This window comes from Labrus mixtus, chromosome 10 (assembly GCF_963584025.1).
Source record: "Labrus mixtus chromosome 10, fLabMix1.1, whole genome shotgun sequence".
NCBI lineage: Eukaryota > Metazoa > Chordata > Actinopteri > Labriformes > Labridae > Labrus > Labrus mixtus.
In genome coordinates this window covers 20,159,592-20,183,279 of record NC_083621.1, presented here as the reverse complement: position 1 = coordinate 20,183,279, position 23,688 = coordinate 20,159,592, and the positions used below count along the sequence as shown (strand labels likewise).

The 23,688-nt window shown below is 42.1% G+C and overlaps 1 protein-coding gene across 3 annotated transcripts; it reads right to left on the bottom strand.

Moving 5' to 3' along the window:
• Positions 1 to 23,456, bottom strand: slc44a1b (solute carrier family 44 member 1b). 3 transcript variants are annotated; one of them, XM_061048632.1, is made up of 16 exons: positions 23,337 to 23,456; positions 20,909 to 20,998; positions 20,382 to 20,524; positions 16,139 to 16,275; positions 10,766 to 10,859; positions 10,510 to 10,679; positions 10,266 to 10,355; positions 9,331 to 9,485; positions 8,984 to 9,170; positions 8,571 to 8,739; positions 7,034 to 7,190; positions 6,568 to 6,651; positions 6,209 to 6,346; positions 5,620 to 5,856; positions 2,868 to 2,966; positions 1 to 901 (listed from the first exon to the last, which is right to left on the bottom strand). In XM_061048632.1, the coding sequence occupies exons 1-16, from the start codon at positions 23,394 to 23,396 to the stop codon at positions 878 to 880; spliced, it is 2,034 nt and encodes a 677-aa protein (XP_060904615.1). In that variant the 5' UTR covers positions 23,397 to 23,456; the 3' UTR covers positions 1 to 877. The 3 variants fall into 3 exon arrangements, with proteins under 3 accessions (XP_060904615.1, XP_060904613.1, XP_060904614.1); XM_061048630.1 differs by having other exon boundaries at positions 1 to 2,966; XM_061048631.1 differs by lacking the exon at positions 23,337 to 23,456 and adding an exon at positions 21,553 to 21,943 and having other exon boundaries at positions 1 to 2,966.
• Between the last annotated feature and the right edge of the window lie 232 nt (positions 23,457 to 23,688).

Genomic DNA, 23,688 nt, shown 5'->3' with positions numbered 1-23,688 from the left:
GTGTCTCATCAAAAACTGAAGTATCAAACACAAAACATGTTGACCTGATGATAGCGCTTGATAGAAAGTCAATCAACAAGGTTCTAAGAGTTCATCCTGAGGGGAACATGTCTGACTGAACCAGTTTATCTCATTAAATCACACAGTGGTTAGCATGTTAGCATTATGGAGCTGCTAAATGTTTCAAAGTTTTGTGTTCAATAATGTGTCAAACAGCAGCTCTGTTCATAATAACATGCTAACACGTTAACAGTAGCACGCCAGTAAGATTGATAGCTTGGCTTCCTCAGGAGTCACATGACTCTCACCTTGTAGGTTATAGCAGTTTGTGGAGAGCCACCCCGCTCCCTAGGTGAGTTTTCAGGTGTTTGATATGTTAGCAAGGGCTCCGCCTTTACGATGATTTGTCCAATATGGCATCAGAAACAGGCGTCACACTGCAACTGTTCAACAGGCCTTCATCAGCTGACCCACAACAGCCAATCAGATCCTTGTTCCAGCTTGTTTCTATGATGACAGCTCCACAGACAGATCTCATGAACCATTTAGCTGCTGTGCTCTGATGATGTCACAGCGCTGTGATCCAACATGGCGTCCAGCTGAAGAGGGTGTGGTTTATGAAAAAAGCTGCAGAGTGGGCGGGCGATAAGTGGATTTTATAAAAAACGACATCACTACAAAAAAAATGCATCAGGCGGTTTAAAATCTGCAGCGCTTCAATATAAAGTGCTTCATTACATTGTTACATAGTTTGTACAGTTTGTTATTAAAATATCGTTTTCCCTGGAGTGAAACCATAGTAAACATGTTACACGTTGGTAAAAATAAACTTCTGGAATGTCTCTGTTTTTAAAGAAGTCCCATTGGCTGATTTACGTCAAGCTGAGCTTGTCCCCGGAGCCTGAAATAGGAAACGAGTCCAAAGGTTAAACCTTTCATTGTTCTCATAGAGGTCAACATACAGGAAGGTGATGGGGACGCGGTTAATGAGGATAATGAAGAATGAGAACGAAGCATCATGGGTAGTCAAGACCAGTGGTTGAAGCATGATAAAAATTTTAAAAAAACGTAGGTCATGAGTCCAGACCCAGAACAAGCAGAAACTGTTATATTTTGATTTTTTTCCGTCACACAAGGACGTTTTTGTAATTTGTATCTGTGTGGTTGTTAGCCATTTTTTTTCAAGGGAACGTTTTTCTGTGTCTTCTGTGATAGTTTTTTCTTTTTTGTCTCTTTGAGGTAATTGTGTCTTTTTCTTGGTCATTTTTTAACCCATGTTTTTGTCTTTTTGTAGATGTGTTGTGTCTCTTTGTAGATGTTTCTGTCTTGTGTCTTTTTGTGTATCTTTGAAGTTGTTTTGTAGTTTATTTGGTCTCTTTGTAGTTTTTTAGTCTCTTTGTAGTTTATTTGGTCTCTTTGTAGTTTTTTAGTCTCTTTGTAGTTTATTTGGTCTCTTTGTAGTCTTTTAGTCTCTTTGTAGTTGTTTAATGTTGTTTCATGACGGGAAGCTGAAAAATAAGTTACTAGTTTATGTTTCATCAGAAGTTATTCAAATGTTGGATTTTTCAGTAGATTTCTGGATCACTTTGTCTGCAGGGGTTACCTCAGCTGTACTGTCTCCTTCATGTCAACATCCCATGAACATTTAGTCTAAAGGTTTGACCTGTGACTATACTGAATGTTTGAAACAAACATCTACACTTTCACCTGAAACCCATCGAAGGAGCATACCTGTCAGACTGATATTTACCTCATCTGTGACTGACAGCTGACAGGCAGCTGACTGAATGAAAAATGTAATACCTTTGTAAAAGGAGACGCTGTAGTAGATGGACAAAGCAGCTTTGTTTCAGGGCGTAACAAAGTTCACATGGCATGATGGTGTGGATTATTTTGTGTTCAGGTTAAGATGGACTGAGTCTAAAAATACTGAAACCCAAACATTAATTGTCACCTTGATGTCTGGTCTGAACATGACTCACAGCATGAATCACAGCAGTTCATGTTTGAACATCTGTGCAAAAGGTTTGGACCCAGCAGATGATTTTTTTTTTTATTATTGAGACATTAAATTAAACTCTTTGAGCAGGAGCTTACACCGGTTCTTGAAGTGTAACTAACAAGACTGAATAAAGCTGAAAACCTTATAGCTTAATGAACCAGACCCAGAGACGATATTATAAATGTAAACACATGAGGAGCTGCATCATCTGCTGAGTCCGTAAAGCACGACGGTGACAAAATAAGGCCAAACACAAAAACACAAACAGCTGCAACATAAATTATTTTAAAAGGTTTAAATATAAAAGTAAAAAAAATAAATTAAAACGAACAGAAAGTCTGTAAGTGGTTCCAGATGTTAAAGAAGAAGCAGCAGGGATGAGGATGATGATGATGATGATGATGATGATGATGATGATGAAGAATGAGGCAGGTTAGCATGCGTAAGTGTTCTTCCAATCAGCTTAAGACAATCTGTGTGTTTGTTAGTTCTTGTCCGTTAGCATGTTTGTTAGCATGCATATGGTGTTGGAGTTAGCACATGTCCGTTAGCTCTTGGCAGTGATGACGGCTGATTTATTGCTGGAGGGGGCGAGGCTTGGCGTGTGCAGCATGCTGACGAAAAGGAAGAGGGTGGAGGTGGGTAGGTAGACGCAGAGGAAGAGGACGACGTCCTCACTGAGACAGAGGATGAAGTCGCTTTGCTCTGTCAGCACCCAGTCCACCAGCACCCCCACCAGCAGGTAGTACACCTGGAACTCCTGAAGCTCCTCCCACTCCCCTCCACCCACATCAAGCCCCACTCCCTCCTCCTCTGACGAGCTCTTCTGCCTGGCCACGCCCCCTTCATCACTGCTGTCACTCACCATGGGCTTCATCTCCGCCCTCTCAGACACCGCTTCCTTAACCCGGCTCCGCCCACGTTCCACTGCTCGCTCCAACCGCCGGCTGTTTTCTACAAACTCCTGCATGAGAGGGACCAGCAGGGAGCGAGGTCAAAGAGAGGTAGAGGGGGACGAATACAGGGGAGTCCACATCCAACAAAGATTGGGGGGGATGGGGGGGGGGGGGGAAGAGAGAGGTGGAGAATTAATAAGAAGGTGGAGCGCATTCTCTGCATGAATCCTGAGAGGTCAGCAGAGCGGTTTGACTTAAAACATCTTTAATATCTACAGTTATATTCTAACAATATGATGTTTATTATTTTAGATTTTTAAAAGTTTGATTTGTCCCAAACTTCCACAATTTCTGAGTCCGATCCATCCACCATCCATCATTCATCCACCATCCATCATTCATCCACCATCCATCATTCATCCACCATCCATCATTCATCAACCATCCATCATTCATCAACCATTATCCATCTGAATGTAGATCGATGGTCAATCAAAAGCTTTGCCTTCAGGTTCAGCTCCCTCTTCACCTCTACGGTCCGATACAGATCCAGCATTACTCAAGATGCCTCCTTAACCCATCTGTCAATCTAAACGAGCTATTTTACCCTCACAACAAAAAAAAGATCAAGATACTTGGAACTCCTTCACTTGAGGCAGAGATTCCCTCCCAAACCAGAGGAGGCATCCAACGTTTTTTTAAGCAGAGCATTATGGCCTTGGAGGTACTGACCCTCATCCTGCTTCCTGTCCATGAAAATCACACACAGAATTGGTGACAGGGTCAACCCTGGTGGAGGCTAACATGCACAGGTCCATGTCTGACTTTGTGCCGAGGATATGGACACAGCTCTCATTTTGGTCATAATGGTTACTGATGGCTTCTGCAGGTCCACAAAACATATAGTATGTATTGACTAGATGAGCGAACTCCCATGCCCCCCCATGAAGTTCTTTGAGGTAAGAAGCTGGTCCACTGTACCACAGCCAGGACAGAATCCACATTTTTTCCTCCTGTGTCTGAGGTTTGACAATTGGTCGAAGCCTCCTTTCCAGCTCCCTGAATTTAACTTTCCCCGGATGGATGTGAAGTCAGTGTGATACCCCGATTGTGGGAGCACACCCTCTGGTCCCCTTATTATCAAAACTACCATCCCATTCTGCCACTCTACAGGTCACACTCGCTCTATGCGAGAACTGAAGAGTCCTGTTAGCCGAGACAGCCCAACAATGTCCAGGGCCTTCTTTGTTAGTCAGGTTCACTTTTTCCACAGTCTAGCCGTTTTCACATACGCACTCCGGATAATATCTAGATAATTACAGGAGGACTTCTCCGGAGATTCTCCCGACCTAGCCGTTCACATATGCTCCTCACAGCGGGGTACTTTCCCCGTCAGAGGGGAGGGGGGTCGGGGGATTTCCTGAGGTAAGACGTGACGTAAATAAACAACGAGGAAGTAGCAGCCGAAGAAACAGAGTCCGCTACACAACGTTATAATGAGAATATTTGCCTTTATATTAATGCTGTGTGTAATCCAATGGAATGACAACATCCACAAAAGAGAGAAGAACAACATACTGACGAACAGAAAACAGAATGCAGCCGTTTAATTACATGCACGGAGATCGTAGTGGTCACTATATAAACGTCATTTTCTTCCCATTGGCTCGAGGTGAAATCTCCGGAGTATATGCTGCCGCGTTCAGACATCAGCTCACTCGGATTTTCTGCAGAAAAATTACTAGGGGTCTGGCCGGAGAAACTCCGGGTAAAGTCTGCGCGGAAAATGCGGCTGTTTGCGTTCACACATAGCCTAAAGAACCTCCGGGTAGCCAAATCTTTTTTCAGGAGATTTCCCTATGTGTGAAAAGGGTTTCTGACAGTTTCCCCAGTCAGGTTCAGCAACACTGCCTGATGACACTAAACGTGCTTCTCATTGGCCTTCCAGAGGTTTTAGTGATGTCGACGATGTGATACTGCAGGGGCTTTGGAGTCCCATTGAAGGCAGTCACTATGCTGGAAATGTCTCTCAACTTAACTTTCAGTCAACCTAAAGACAGAGTTGAGACAGGTTTTAAGCATTTTGTAAAACAGGTTGGCTATGCACCTTATTGTGGAAAAGTCTTATCCTTTATTATAAATCCAAACAGATGAGTTATCAAAAATGTCTCCCCCATTCAGTGTGTGCTGATCGAGACCTATTTCATTTTTTTGAACCAGACTGTAAATAATTTCTGCTGTAAAAACTGGCTTTTTGAATGTGTGTGTATGTGACACTGCCTGACTTTGCACTTCCCCATCAGCTTCATTTCCAACACCGGAAGTTACTGCTTGGTATTTACCTACTAACCTATGTGCTGCTTCAGGAGACACCCGTGCCTGAAAGACCTCATGGAGGGGGGGGGAGTTTAAGACCAGATCAATCTGATGCTACGAACGCTTGAACTCTCATCTTTGGCCTGAGGTGTTCAGGTACCAGGTTCACTGATAAACACCCCTTACCCCCAAGAGGTTAAACTGTTGTCAGAAAGTACCTGTTTGGTTCAGAAATGTTCTTTTTATTTCTGATGTAGTTTGAGGGAGTCTAGTCAATCATATCAGATACTGAAGCATTTTCTCTCACATTCTAACCAGGACTCCGGAGGATGTGGATAACAGGTTTGCGTTTCGTTCAGATTTATGTGAATAGATGGAGGTGTTTTAAGCGTGCTGCTTTCTCACCATCAGAGCTTTGTCCATGAAGAACTCCTTCCCCGGAGTCCCGTCATTGTACTTGGTGTCGATGGCGAAGCACAGGAAGAGGACGTCCACCACGATCTCAAAGATGGACAGGAAGCAGTGAGCCACGAGGAAGGAGAAGAGACACACGATGATCAGAGGCAGCAGCCACTCAGCGTAATCCCGCTGGTAGTTGAGGAGGAGGACGCCGGCGAACGCTGTTGACGTCACAATCAGGATCTGAGCAACAAACACAATAACGTTAAATAAAGTCAAAAAGTCGTGAAAAACAGTAATTTGAGTTTTGGAAAAATCTTCAGACGTCAAAGAACAAAAAGAGAAAATGATCACCAATAGATGACCACAAAGAGAGTAACTTCACTGATTCAGAGGTCAGATCAGATTTCTTGTCAGGTTCAGAGTGAGATGTCTCAACATTTCAACATCATCAAATCTCACAACATATCTCAGGTATGAACCAAACTATTTAAAACATGCATGAATTATACAAAGAGAGTGACTCATAGTATATAAAGGCATATACCCGCATCATTTACTTTTTTACAATAATAGCCTCTGGTGACTTTCTCACCTTCCCCAGGAAGAGCACGAAGTCTCCGATGGCGTTGATTGTAGCGACGCGCAGAGCGTTCTCCACCAGAATCACGAAGGCGTCACGAGCAGACGTGCAGAAACTGGTGCTGTTGATGGCTGTGGCTGCATATGCATTCTGGGAAATAAAACACAAGCGAGACAGGAAGTGAGAAGAATGAAAAGAAGAAGAAAAACACAAGCGGGACAGACAGGAAGGAGAAATAAAACACAGGGGAGACAGGAAGTAAGAAGAAACAAAACACAGGGGAGACGGGAAGTAGGAAGAAACAAAACACAGGTAACACAGACGGGAAGAAGAAATAAATGAACAGGTAAGGAGCAGGTGTGGGATGTTACCTGATTGAGATAGTTGAGGCACTTCTCCAAACACCACAGACAGCAGATACAAGTTTTCAGCAGGCAGCGAGCACACGCATTCTCCTGATGAACATAAACATCATCAGCTGTTACAAACAAACATCAGCTGACACAGACATAAACAAAGGCAGCATCAGTTAACACAAACATAAATAAACGCCATCAGCTGATAACATCATCACATGATACATCTTCATTGCCATGTATCTGAGAATGCTTTGATTGTGCCCAACCTACCAGTATGAAATGCTAAAACATGCACAGTCATGTCAGGTGGCGTGCAGTGGGTGATGGTGGTGGCTGCACTCACACAGTCATGACGGTGCATGTCTTAGCATTTAATACTGGTAGGTTGGGCCCACGGCTATATAAGACGCAGCCTAGGTATCAAACATTCATCAACACCACTTTTAATATATTATAGAATAAATACAAGTGTGTGTACCTTTCCTTTGAGCTGGTTGTGTATGTACATGAGGATGAGTCGGGGGATCTTGACCAGTGTAATTATAAAGGATCCTTTGGCGACAGTGCCCAGGTGATACCTGACCAGCCTCAGGACGGAGGACAGGATGGGGGTCAGCGGGAGACGGTTCTTGTCCCTGAAACACAGAGTTCTCATCAATCCACTTCACAGAGACTCATCATTGAGGGAGTGATTAAATATATCTGAGTAATACGTTTTATCAGAACACACATTTGTAGATGAATTTAACCTGTTGATCATAAACCTAGATGTTTATGATCAACAGCATTCCCTCTGTTTCACTTCAAAATCAAAAGTAGAGTTGTAAGCTTTGATATGATTCTCATAAGAATCAAAGTATATCTGTATCTGTTTGATACCACAGCAACAAAAACAGAAAGTCCTAGACACACAATGTTGGGTCATGTTTTGTTTTTAAGTGACAACATTTGCAGGCAAACTCCTGCAAACTGTCTAAATAGCACAAATGCGGTGGCAACATTTGTAAAAGAATATAGTATCATAAATATAGTAATAATAAAATATAGTATCATAAATATAGTAATAATAAAATATAGTATCATAAATATAGTATAGCAAATTGCATATAGATAAATTGTATATAGAGAGAGATTATAAGGAACACAGGAAGTTCATTTAATATAATAAATATTAATTATTGAGCTGTGGAAAAGGGGTAGGATTAAATAAGTTTTATACTTCTTCCCACTCCTTTTCAGGCATATCAACTGAATATATGTAATTTGCTTTTTCTTTTTTTGTGAAATAATTTGAACATAGTTTTTTATTTATTGTATTTTCGTGCTTTTCATTTTGTTTTGTATTTTTGATATGTTTGATATGTCTGAAATAAATGTAATCAATCAATCAATCAATCAAAGAAAGTGGAGCTGGTGAAGAGCGAGGGCTCTTATTGAAATGTTGCTGATGTTTTTGTGCAATTTAGACAGTGCTCAGTGTCTTTCTCTTGCTGCAGCTTTCAGTCAAACATCTAACAAACGATCTGAAGTTTTCTGTGTATAAATGTTCTTTGGTGGGACTTGTCTGTTGGACAGTAACGGTGCTGTGAAAAAGAATTTCCCCTCTGGGACAATAAAGTCTAAAGTCTAAAGCTTCAGTACTTTTTGATATAACGGTAATCAAACACATAAAATAACAGAGATTGTGTCGATTTATTAAAACATGTTGTATCGAAAAGTATGAAAGTATTGAACATTTTGTCAACATTGATTACAAAACTAAAGGCTGTGAGCTCTAAACACCAACATGTTTCTAACTGATCCTGCACAAAAACAAGCAACGTCTGCATCTATTTTTGTTGCCATAGTAACAAACAGGTATCAATATCGTTTGACTTTTACTAGAATCGTTTAGTAAAGTTTGATATTCTGAGGACCCTACTTAGCTTCACATACATTTTTGTCACATAGGGAAACAGTTAGCTTAGCATAAGACTGAACACAGATAAGAAGAGGGGGGTCAGCTTTTGCCTCACCTGGTGAAGTAGTAGGTGACCACGGCACCGGCCACAGTCATCTGCTGACAGGCCAGGATGAACTCAGTGATCCAGATCAAACCCACGGCGTGGTACCAGGTCAGGTACTGCAGAGGACCAGTCAGTCTGAACTCAGTCAGACCTGTCTCCTCATTCTGCACCGGGTTACCTGCACAAGGGGACGTAGGTTTAATCCTTCATGTTAATGTCTACCACAGTTCCTACAATGCACTGGTGGGTGTAAACTGGAAGCAGGGAACAGGAAGTGGAAGATGTAATGACATAAATGTTGTTCTGTAGTATTCTCATTTTTAACTGTTTTAAAAAATGATCCAAATAAAAGACAAGCCAATCAGAATCTGTCAGAATGGTCAGGTGATCAGAAAGAGGTGACATCAAAGGTTTAAACTGACCAGTGGTCCCAAGGAAGAGCAGAACCAGGACCCAGTAGATCCAGAACAGCAGGAGAGCCAGGAAGGTGACGAAAGGCTGCAGGGTGAGGAGGGGAAGGTGCAGGAAGACTTTCCCTGCCACGTGAAACAGAGCGATGGTCAGAGAGACACGCCTCCTCATGAAGAGCATCAACAGGAAGAGGATGATCTGAAAGAGAGAGAGAGAGAGAGAGAGAGAGAGATAGACATGAATAAAAAAGAGAGGGGGGAAGAGACAAGCAGGTAATCATCTTGACATAAACTTTTCTATTTAATATTATATTGAGAGTTAATTTCAGTGTTAAGCCCCGCCCACTGATTTTTCGTACGGTGAAGACGGTGGCAGCGGCAGCATAGACGAGCAGCGCCTGCCCAACGTCCTGCCTGACCTCCTCCTCCTCCTCCTCCTTCACCACTTTAGGGGAGGTGTCGTTCCCATACAGCCGGTGATCAATGTACAGCCACCAGAGAACGCTGGTCCCCCCTGAGGACACACACACACACACACACACACACACACACACACACACACACACACACACACACACACACACACACACACACACACACACACACACACACACACACACACACACACACACACACACACACACACACACACACACACACACACACACACACACACACACACACACACACACACACACACACACACACACACACACACACACACACACACACACACACACACACACACACACACACACACACACACACACACACACACACACACACACACACACACACACACACACACACACACACTTAAAAACAATAAATTACCAAATATTGGGCGTCTAGTAGGGCTGGGAAATATGGATCAAAACTCATATCTTGATATTGATTAGCTGAATGGCGATACTCGATATATATCTATATGTATTTTATTAACAGTGAAAACACATGGAAAAATAAACTACCTGCTTGTGAATTTAAAAAGTAATATTATAAAATAAAAATGTTCCTTAAATACAATAAAAGAGAGAGAGAGAGGAGGAGCAGGGTTAAGAGGGACAGACAGTCAGTCATCATCAGTGAGATGAGAAAAAGGTGACCTGGCACCTCTGTAACGTTATTTTAATGCAACATAAACTATATTGATATTAACGATATTGTCTTATCCGTTATCTTGTTTGAAAATATATCGATATATCTTAAAAACGATATTAATGAACTAATATATTGTCCAGCCCTAGCGTCTAGTACTTCTATTTTTGTTGAGAATAACAGGAAGTGACCTCACCGAGGGATCCAAGGACGACCAGCGCAGTGAGGATCCAGACGAGGACGGCGGAAATGTAGCGAATGATCACCATGAGGATCATAGAGAGGACTAAAGACGCACAGAGGACAGATATTAGACTTCTTTAGCGAACACAAACAGATCAAATTACTGGAATATTAGGTAAACAAACCATCCTACAAACATCACAGCCTGAGGAGGATTCATATTGAACAATTTAAAACAGACTTCAGGTGAGTCTCACCTAGAGCCAGCACACACAGTCCGATGATGATCTCTTTGCTGCTGGCGACGCCGGCGATCAGGCGGTGCAGGACGCTGTTATCGCCCACAAACGTCACCACGGCCTCCGCAAACTTCGCATAACACGAAACATCCAGCGGCGTGCAGCGGTTAAACACGGGGAGGGGCTTACTGAGGACCACACACAGGACAGAGGTCACAGGTCAGAGGACAAAGAAACATCGCTGCTGAAGTCAAGCAGGTGAGGCGGGGCTTACCTGGGGGGAACAGGAAGTTTGGGACATTTGGAGAACCTCTCAGGCAGACCTGGATATTTATGACCCGCTAACTCGTAAGAACACAACTCAGAACCTGAAACAGGAAGACACAGATATGTGATGACATCATCTTCTTCATCACCACCATCAGCATCCTCATCATCATATTAATCACTATCATCACCATTATCTTCACAACTATCATCATCATCCTCATCAGATCATCATCACTATCTTCTTCATCACCATCACGACCATCATCTTCATCATAACCACCACTAACATCATCATTACCACTATCATCATCATCATCACCAACATCATCACTATCATCTTCATCCCCACCACCAGCACCATTGCTTCATCATCATCAACATCATCATCATCATCATCATCATCATCATAACCACCACCAACATCATCATCATCATCACCACCACCACTATCATCATCATCATCATTATCATAACCACCACCAACATCATCATCTTCATCATCACCACCACTATCATCATCTTCATCATCATCATGACCACCACCACCAACATCATCATCATCATCACCACCACCAACATCATCATCATCACCACCACTATCATCATCATCTTCATCATCATCACCACCACCACCAACATCATCATCACCACCACCACCACTATCATCTTCATCATCATAACCACCACCAACATCATCTTCATCATCATCATAACCACCACCAACATCATCATCACCACCACCACTATCATCATCTTCATCATCATAACCACCACCAACATCATCATCATCATCATTATCATAACCACCACCAACATCATCATCATCATCATTATCATAACCACCACCAACATCATCATCTTCATCATCACCACCACTATCATCATCTTCATCATCATAACCACCACCAACATCATCATCACCACCACCAACATCATCATCACCACCACCAACATCATCATCATCACCACCACTATCATCATCATCATCATCATCACCACCAACATCATCATCATCATAACCACCACCAACATCATCATCATAACCACCACCAACATCATCATCTTCATCATCACCACCACTATCATCATCTTCATCATCATAACCACCACCAACATCATCATCATCATCACCATCATAACCACCACCAACATCATCATCATCACCACCACTATCATCATCTTCATCATCATCATGACCACCACCACCAACATCATCATCATCATCACCACCACCAACATCATCATCACCACCACTATCATCATCATCTTCATCATCATCACCACCACCACCAACATCATCATCATCATAACCACCACCAACATCATCATCACCACCACCACCACTATCATCTTCATCATCATAACCACCACCAACATCATCATCTTCATCATCATCATAACCACCACCAACATCATCATCACCACCACCACTATCATCATCTTCATCATCATAACCACCACCAACATCATCATCATCATCATTATCATAACCACCACCAACATCATCATCTTCATCATCACCACCACTATCATCATCTTCATCATCATAACCACCACCAACATCATCATCACCACCACCATCATCATCATCATCACCACCACCACCAACATCATCATCATCATAACCACCACCAACATCATCATCATCATCACCACCACTATCATCATCTTCATCATCATCATAACCACCACCAACATCATCATCATCATCATCACCATCATCTTCTTCATCATCATCATCATCACCACCACCACCACCAACATCATCATCACCATCATCACCACCATCACCAACATCATCATCATCACTATCATCATCATCATCACCACCACCAACATCATCATCACCACCACCACTATCATCATCTTCATCATCATCACCACCACCAACATCATCATCATCACCACCACTATCATCATCTTCATCATCATCACCACCACCACCACCAGCATCATCATCATCATCATCACCACCACCACCAACATCATCATCTTCATCACCCCCACCACCACTATCATCATCATCACCACCAACATCATCATCATCTTCATCGCCCCCACCACCACTATCATCATCTTCTTCATCATCACCATCACCACCACCACCACCACCAACATCATCTTCATCACCATCATCATCTTCATCACCACCACCACCACCATCATCATCATCATCATCATCACCACCAACATCATCTTCTTCATCACCACCACCACCACTATCATCATCATCACCACCACCAACATCATCATCTTCATCACCCCCACCACCACTATCATCATCATCACCACCAACATCATCATCATCTTCATCGCCCCCACCACCACTATCATCATCTTCTTCATCATCACCATCACCACCACCACCACCACCAACATCATCTTCATCACCATCATCATCTTCATCACCACCACCACCACCATCATCATCATCATCATCATCACCACCAACATCATCTTCTTCATCACCACCACCATCATCTTCTTCACCACCACCACCATCATCTTCTTCATCACCACCACCATCATCTTCTTCACCACCACCATCATCTTCTTCATCACCACCACCATCATCTTCATCATCTTCATCACCACCATCATCATCATCAACATCATCTTCATCACCACCACCATCATCATCTTCATCATCTTCTTCATCACCACCACCATCATCTTCTTCATCACCATCAACATCATCTTCATCACCACCACCATCATCTTCTTCATCACCATCACATCACCATCATCATCTTCATCATCATCTTCATCACCACCACCACCACCATCATCTTCTTCATCACCAGCTCTATCATAGTCATACTTTAAAAACCACAGCTCTGTTATTTTATTTAAAGTAAGCAGACAAATTAGCTACAATATTGTTCACTGTATTTTTAAACTTGACAACATTCAGCAAGTTCATTTTATCGGTGCTGTGGTTCTACAAGGACCATCTTAAACATGTTTATCCTGATCTTTTATTCTAAGCTAAGCAAACATCTGTAGCCTGTTTATCCTGATCTTTAATGCTAAGCTAGGCTAAAATATTTAACATGGTTGATCCTGATCCTTTATGGAAGGATAAGCTAACATATTTAGCATGTTGAACCTGATCATTTATGCTAAGCTAACATCTTTAGCATGTTGTTCCTTTATTTTTCTGTCACAGAGGTTTCTTTCATAAACAACATGGCCGCTCAGTAGCTGTGAGGTCACTTGATGAATCGTCCGTCACGTTTAACAGTGAACAGACTGACAGCAGCCATGATGGAGGACAAATGGAGCACAGTGGCACCAAGACACAACACACAACAACTGCCTTTGTTACTGTACAGAGTGTGTGTATGTGTCTGTGTGTGTGTGCAGCACTGTATACTATGAACACACTGCAGACTTCAAATCATCATCATTACGTGACAGCAAGCATCCGTAGTACTGGTGACATCACTGTACACACACACACACACACCACACACACCACACACACCACACACACCACACACACACACACACACACACACACACACACACAGCTGATCCATGAGTGGTCTTCTTTAGGCGTTCAAAACTCACTCAAAAAATCAGGTGTAAATGTTTGTAAATTATTAGTAATTTTTTTAATTCATTCTAAATTAATAATCTGCATTATTATTATTATTATTATTTAGCATCAATATATACGGTATATTCTTATTACCGTATATATATTTTATTATATTAGTCTATATTATATAACGTTTCATTATATTAAACTATATTGTTTATATTGCACTATATTACATTATATTATATTATACTACATTATATTATATAACTGCACTCTGCATTACTGTGGTACAACACTGCCTCTCTTCTCTGCTGTTTACATTACTTGCTGCTATTTATCATACCAAGTCACTTTAATCATCACTTGTCACTTTATCTTTCCATTCCCTGCACATACTGTCTCAACTCCCTGTATAGTTAACTTCATCATTCATTTTGTACTTGTATATACCCCCCTATTTTTATATATCTGATCTTATCTATTCTGTTCAATGTGTATTTTGTATGACCTTCTTACTTGTCTGTGCTGCTGCAACGCCCAAATTTCCCCTCTGGGGATCAATAAAGTACTATCCTATCCTATCCTAGACAGACACTAAAACAGACGGTGAAACAGATTGTTTTTAGTTTCCAGAGAGTAGGTGGACCTCGGCTGTATGATGAGATTTTTAAAAAGTGCATAACATGAGTAGAACAAAACATCAATATTTTACTACTAATTTCAATTCATTGTTGGAATCACCACAGAACACAAAATCTGTTCTTTTTGGGTCTTAAAATAAATAAAAAGATCACAAACAACTCCTACATAATTATAAAATCAATATTGTCCTCTTTGTGATCAGTTACTTCACCTTTTTCATTAAATTATAAAGAGAATTAAAGTCTGACAGAGTGGGAGTCTGTCAGCAAGAAGCCCGTTTTACATTAAAAGTCATATTAATAATATTTTATATAAGATTAATCATTAATGATCGCTGGGTTTAAAAAGTCTTATATGTGTTGTGTTTTCTCTTAAATATGAACGTAATAAAAAGCTTTCAGTATTCCTGAAACGATCTAATGTATATAAATGTAAATATAAAATATAGAGTTCACCATTAGATTATCAGTAAATAGAAATCAAATAATAAATACATAATTTAATAGGTCTAATAAAGCATTGTGCCTGTAGAAATGGCAAATATCAATGAATCAATGAATAAATTAATATGGCAAATTTATACAAAATATTATCTCAAGACACCTTTCAGAGCGTGCCGGTCTAGAGCTTACTCTTTTTTGGATCTATGTTTTCTAGCAGAGTTTGTTCTTCATGTGCTGGTGATTGTAATCAGGTATCATACAAACACTGTTATTGTGTTGTCCCCCCCCCCCCCTCTGGAACTCACTCCCTACACACATTCAACACTGCACCGAACCGCCTACTTTCAAATCACTTATCAAAACTCACCTCTTTAAACAAGCTTTTAATGTATGATTGTGATGTATTTTCTGTTTTCTGTAGTTTTACCTTTATTGTTGTAATCTTTATGATTTGTGTGTGTGTGTGTATTTTATTAGAATGAATACAGTTTGTATTTCTGCAGACACAAACTGAGGCTAAAGCAGACTAACAGCTGATCCAGCAGTGATCAGCTGATGCCATTATCGCAATCAGACGTCGCTAAACGTGACGTTTCCCCTGAAAGAACGCTGTGTCTCTTTAAACTCTTTGTTTCCTAACTATGCATCTCTGGTGGGAGGGACTAAGACGCAAGCAATGGATATGAGTGAAGGATTGAAGGGAACTGAGATGTAGCCCAGGTGTGCTGTGAATTATGTGACTCACCGTTAATCATGGCGAACCTCTGCAGGTCCTGGTAGGTGTTCATGGTTTCAGGGGGGCACAGAGACACACACAGAGCCACAGATTTGATTTTCCTCTGAACGATGTCGATGTTACACGGGTCCAAGAAGAACACAAACCTGCAGGATACAAAGCACAGTACGTCACTGCACTGCACCCCTGCAGTTTTTTTTCCCACAGGTGTGTCATTAGTGAATCTGGGATCATCCCTTCAAATTAAAAGCCAGTTGTCCTTTTGCAAAGAACAGCCGCTCTCCGCCAGCACAATCAACACTCAAAACTACACCAGGCATTGAACGCAGCATGTGTTATTCTTCCAGTGTGCCCATCTTGAACAGTACCACCTGGCAAACTAGGACAACCACAACAAGACAGAACCACCACAGTAAAACAAGACCACCACCACAACAAGACAATAACAAAAGAAAACAGAACCGCAACAAATAAACAGCAACACATCCCAAACTGTTACTGTACGGGCGTCAAGGTTCGTCAAGGTATAAAAGTTGAGATGAAGGGCAATCACAAAGAAGTCTAGCTGGCAGTTATCTGCTCGCAACTGTTTGCAAATCGCTATTAAAAAAACAAACTAAGAAACATCAGAAAAACACAAAAGAGAAGAGTGACATAGCAGTAACATAAAGTGGTGAAGCTGCAAGAGCCGCCTGCTTCTTTCTTACAACAGTTGTGTGGGGACGGTTTGGGTTCACAGTCAGTCGAACACGTCGAACCTTTTAAGGAATGTAACACGGCATCACCTGGAGGAGCCGATCAACAAAACTCTGTAGGTGAGAGGGAGAGCAGAGAGGCTCGAATCTGCTACTTATTTTTTTCAAGCTATGCACGTTTCCAGTAGTAGAGAAGTGCGTATTAAAAGTGTTGTTACAATGTCCCAGCCTGTGTGCACATAAACCAGTCTGCTGTGACTGCACACTTCATGATGTGAATTCATATTGGTAATAGTAATATTAATATTGTTCTTTGTATGGAGCCCAGACTCCCACATCGCTCCCAAAGGCATGAGTTTTGTTTTTTATATACCAGACCGTTCAAATCAGGTGTTTTCTTTATATGTTGCGTATCTTTTTTGTTTAATGTTTAATACACTACATGACCTACTATCGCAGGTACTTCTCAACAACAAACTGTAACTTCCATGACTGCTGCTTCAGAATAAAACCTAGAAATATGCTTCCAGGACTTTTTGTTGTTTTCCTGTTGAACGGAATTTGTACCGAAGCGTGACCCCAAAACCGAACCTTGACCCCCTGTGAACTGTTACACACCTAACACAACATTTAAACAGCACACAATATCAAAACAGTACCACCACAACATGTTTTGTTGTGGTGGTACTGTTTTGACATTGTGAGCCTTCTTCGTTATTGTTTTTGTGGTTCTGCTGTCTATTATCATTATTTTACAAGATGTCAATTTGATAACTACAGTTGGTCCCATTGGCAATCATTAAGTAATGAAAATAAATGTAAATGTTGCCATATTTTTGTACATTTGTACAATTTCAATAAAAGTTTGGGAAGGAAAAAAAGGAATGGCAAAGCGAAACCTGTGCTAATATCATTAGCAAGCAGCAGACCTGTATATCAAACAACTCTTCACACAGTCACAGCGTCTATACCCCTTTGAATGACCTCACAGTGGGAGTGATGGCTATTGTGACATGGTTCAAACGGATTTGCTTAAATGAGACCTCCAGGGGGCTTGACTATTTCTGGCCAGCATCACTTTGGATAGATAGGCTGCTAGCTGTTTCATTTAAAATCATTCAATACGAGGTATATGTATTAAAGTGAGCAGCACTACATGTTTACACAAAAAAATGTCAATTTACATTAAGCAGAGGGGTTAACAGCAACACATCTGAACAAGTCACACCGAAAATATTACGCCATCCTAAAAACATGTGAAAAAAAATGAGCTATTTCAAATTTGTTGAATTCATAAGACTGAATAAGGTTACAGCTATAAAGTGCAACATTTCTGCACTGACAAATCTGCATGTTGGCACTTGAAAATAATTAAAATGTACAACAGTGTAGGAGATGCACACAACTCCCACAGCAGAGCACAGAGAGGTAAAAGAGAGGGAATGAGTCAGGGAGAGAAAGACGAGGGTGGTCTGTGGCTAGCAGGGGGGAGATGTATAGGAGAGAACACTGACATGTCATTGTTGGTCGACGCTTGACACCTTTTGGTATTTACCAGCCTAACCACGTCAGGACCTGGTTCTGAGCAGTTGCATTTCAGTTGTCATTCAGATGTCTGTGTATGCGTCAGCCAAATGCTCAGTTTAAACTTTTTAAAGGTTAATCACTGGGAAAGTATACAGAAAGTATTTGGATTCAAACACTGTCATCTTTTAGCAATTCTGTGAGAGGCATTGATAAAATAATTCCAAACGAACAGACGTGATTTTATCTTCCATCAGTAGCGCTCTGCAGTCAGATCGGTTACGGGCGGAGTAAGTGCTTCTTTAATGTAATTATGAAAACCACTAAACCACTAACTCAATCTCCTTAGTGTGTGCATGAAGAAATCACCCTGAAGTATTGATAGAAGCATATTCTTGTTTTAAAGAATTTCACTGGCTACTAAAAACATCAGCTTGGCTCTGCTGGCAGGGGCGGGCACCTTCTTTCTACTCGAGCCCTCATTGGCTGTTACAGGCTGTAAACAGCATATCAAAGGCCATCATTGGCTGAATAAGGTTTGATCAAGTCCTATCATAGAATAAATTGTTATTCCAAGTCTGGATGACAAATAGTTTAATGATGTGGTTAATCTCTTGTGTTGCAAATGAGGATTTGGATCAATGAACGCAAATACAAAAACAAAAACATCTGACAATCAGTCAACAATGTGCAAAATCTGACGAATCAGGTTTGACTGTTAAGCTTTGTGCACACTGAAAGATTTTCAAATTCTTAAACGATTTTGAACAAAGTAAGAGACCCACACACATGATGACAAATGATTGACAAGAGTTTACAGTTTAGTTCTTAACCAACTCAGCACATCACACATTAAAAGATTCATTTGCCAACAACAACAAGAATTCCAATGTACCTGTACTGTCCTGTCCCCACACACACACACAATCGTAAATCAATATTTACAATGAATTGGATAATCGGCCCGATACCTTGTAGTGTGTCGTTAGTCTGGGACAGGCAGAGCGTAGATAAAGTCTGTAAATATTAATCTGACATCACTATTATGATGATAATCAAGGTTTAAATCTGTCTGGAGATGCCAGAAGCTCGACCTCGAGAGGCATACACTTCATCTGCATGTGTGCAGGCAGCTGGTAGGCAGTATGGTTATGAGCTTTTCTTTTAACTGGGCGCGCTGCTCATTAAGGCTCACTCTGGGAAACTAGCTTTTGTTATCATCAGTGAAACATGTCTCATGCTAATTTGTCTTTGCAAAATACTCAAGTGTGGAAGGAAGGAACTTAACTCCATAAGGCTGGGGGCGTGCATTGCAGCTCTGCGCCGGTTGTTAAGTCCTGTAACTCTGATAACATCACAAGAAATACCGTTCTTCCATCTCTCTTCAAATATCCTGCATTTTCTGAGTCAACCTCTCTTTTTGAGATATAGCACATTGTGCTGAGCTAGGGTTTTGCAGCATCAGCACAATGTGCACAGCAACTCCTCTTTTTATATGATGTTACACCCTGCTGAGAAGATAGTCCAAAGCACCACGTTCAAATAAGTTATTGTATCATTTTCTAAATGTTCCCCTTTCTCTCCAAAATGGTCTCGCAGCCTGACTGAACCTGCTGGTTTGACACCCCTGCTTTAGAGTATCAAATCTGATCGAATCTTCCTTCCTGTAAAGGAGTGAGGCCCAACCCTGGAATGAATCCATCAAAAATTGTAAATTAACACCTGCACTCTGTCTTAATAGCACAAAAACATTGGCAACGTTTCCTAGCAGTATTTAGACAGTGTGCAGGAGTTTGTCTGAAAATGTCAGTCAATAAAAATGACTGAAAATGAAATCACACTATATTGGTGCCAAGGGCTTCTTTTTTTGTTCCCGTGGTAACAAAAGGGGGAAAAGATATCGTTTAATTTGAACTGCAGTCTTATTGAAGTTATGATTCTGGTATAGTGACACAGTACAAGTCTGCCTGAAACACATTGTGAACACGGCAGTAAACACAGCAGAACACACGCTGCAATGAAATCACACTCACTTTCTGTCTGTGTGGTCGAGCCCACTGAGCCGGACCCCTTCGATCTGCTCGTTGCGTTGACCACAGGTGTTGCCATAGCTATCATATCCGTATACGAGACGCGCGGCGCCGCCGGTGGCAACAGTGAATCCACAGATGCTGCCCTGAAAAAAACAGAAAGAGAGATGCCGAAAAGTCAGTGAAGATGTAATTTAAGAATCAGATGAAGCAGACTGAAGGAAATATGAGCACAAATTATAATAAATAATAAAATCATAATAATCCATCAGTAGGATGTTTCTCATAAGCTGTGAGCAGAGTATTCAGCAACTTTAGTTTGATTTGAATCAGCTGTGACTCATCACAAACACGATTGTTTATCATTTTGTTTGTCAAAATACATATTTTAAAACACAGTTTATCGATTTTCCGAGTACAATTGATTCATCTTTCACACACATAGTGAAGCTGCTGTGATGTCACACAGGTGTAAGGTGTGTAAGGACAGTCATGAGAACAGGTCAGGTGTGAGTGCTTGCAGTGGTTACCATGCCAACGCAGAAGACGATGAAGAGCAGGAACCAGGGCAGGTCTGTGGAGCTCCGGTCCTCCAGCGGTCTCCATTCTCTCTTTGTCCTCTGAAACACACACACACACACACACACACACACACACACACACACACACACACACACACACACACACACACACACACACACACACACACACACACACACACACACACACACACACACACACACACACACACGGTCACGCCGGGATTCGGGCCGAGCGGAGCCGAGCCGTGCCGTGCCCACCCCTCAGCCTGTTTCCGGCCCTGTTAGCACGGCTCGGCTCGGCTCGGCTCGGCTTTCATCTCAGATCACATCACAAAGAGCTGCAGCTTCTAGCAGGCCACGGTTACCCGCCTGGCACCGGTCCCGTAAGCAGGCCCCGGTAACCCGCCTGGCCCCGGTCCCGTTAGCAGGCCCCCAGTAACCCTCCTGACTCTAATTGGATTACGGCCGCTGGCTCTAATCCCAGCTCGGCCCTCTCCGCTCCCCGGCTCCGCTCTCCCTTTCCCCGGTGATAGTACAAACAAACATCGGGGCTCCGCTGAAGGACACCGGAGGAGGGGGGGGGGGGGGAGGATGGGGACGAGTCGAGCCGGGCCGGGCCGTTCCGTTCTTACCTCCGTGCTACCGCAGCATCCCATTGCAGTCAGGGTGACTGTGCCCGGACCTCACGGAGCCTCACGGAGCTTCACGGAGCTTCACGGAGCTTCAGCTCGGCAGCAGTGGGGTCTGAAGCCCGGCAGGCGGGAGGGAGGAGACGGACAGTCAGCGGCGCGATCCCGGAGGCCGAGCCCGGAGCGAAGACGCTGCTGACGGTCACTCTGAGTGATGCAGCCCGCTGAACATGCTACTGTCAGTGTCGATCGGGGATTAACGGCCGAGGATTTGTCCGCCACACTTCCTGGTGGCCCGTCAGGTGCAGCGGCCATTCATCTCATTGCGCATGCGCAATTAGCGCCCGAGCCGGAGCGGAGGAGCTGAATAACAGCGGAGCTGCAGGTCCTCCTACCCATAGACTGTCCTACCCTGTGTGACCGCTGAATGCAATCTAAAGACAGAGTAGCGCTGTTTCCTCCACTGGGAACCTTGAACCTCTCAGTAAGACCATAAAGCCCATTTTCAACCGAAGGTCCCCAGAACTAAAAGGTTCAGGGGACTTTTCTTCAAGGAACTGAAAGGTTCCTGTGGCCAGCTAAAGCCACCGCTGCCTGAAGTCCAGGGAAGATTATGCAAATCAGGCTGTATTGCTTTGCAAATGGCTTAATTGATTAACAATGTTTAGTGTGTCATTAAAAGGGAAAGAGGACTCAAAATGTTAAACTTATTAACACTGGATACCTCACTCTCCTCATTTCACCAAACACCTAAGAAACACCTTTTAGGAAGATAAATTATATTAATCATGAATTTCTTAAAGTTAATGGGGGGGGGGGGGGGGGGGAGTGTTTTTCGTGACTAGACTAGACTAAAACATCTGATTGTGAATACACAAGATCTTTGTAGGGATCATTTTAAAATTGGATCTATGAAAAAGATTAACAGTCATCAAAGTTAGAATATTATATTATCAAAGATGTTTTTTAATGGATAATAAAATGAAAATGTTCACAATTCCCTCATTATTTTGGCCAATTTAAATGTAGATTATTTCTGTAGAAGTCAAACCAAGTTATTCATAAATGAGTGAATAACTTAATATACACTTAAATTAAGCTAAACACGTTTAAGAGATAAACAAAACTATAAAGTATAATTCCAGATTAGACCTCTGACTCTTCTTTTGTTGTTTGATTTTCTATTTATTTGTGTTTTTAGTTATGTTTCATTCATTTATATATAATATAATAATGTGTTTTGTACCTTTTTATAAATGTAACCGTCAGACTTTGATTAAAAATAAAGTTGGGGGTCAAACAATGGGCTTTCAGCTGCAGTCTTTTAAACACAGTCAGCAATATAACACCCTGCTGCGTCTGACCAATCAGAACCTTTCAGCACTCCAGGGGCTGCATGCCGTATTGTCAAAAGTCCCTGGACCGTTAGAAAGTACATTACCTCTAGCAGGGTCTTTTTTGGGGGGGTAGATCTTCTACCCCAGAACTACATTTCTACCCTGGATTTTGTGGAAACGCATGTAGTTCTTCAAAAAGACCAGTTCTGGGGGGATAGTTCCTCCGGTGGAAACAGGGATTAAGACACACATTTATACTGCAGTAGCCTATTGACTGTATTGACTGAAGTCCTGAATGTACGGACTGTAGTAGGAGTACTGACTGTAGTAATGACTGTATTGATTGCAGTGGCTCCTGACTGTAATATGAAATATAAATATTTTACTTCAATGTTAATGTTGATGTAAATACAGCTGTCAGATACCTGCAGAGAGTTCAAGTTATTTTACCTTTATCCTGAGCCGAGCCTGCTGCTGCTGAGAGGACAGTGACACACGTTTAGGCTCCATGATCCTGGACGCTCCTGAATAGTCTCGGAGGGTCCTGGATAGTCCTTGAGGTACCTGGATAGTCCTGGAGAGTCCTGGAAGGGTCCTGGTGTTGCAGTCAGACTGAGGACAGGAACGCTGTGGGTCTGATCCGCCTGCAGAGGACAGAGAGCTTTTGTCTTATTGTTTACTGTTGTACCAGGCTGAACACTGTGTGTGTGTGTGTGTGTGTGTGTGTGTGTGTGTGTGTGTGTGTGTGTGTGTATGTGTTTGTTTGTGTGTGTGTGTGTGTGTGTGTGTGCGTGTATGTGTG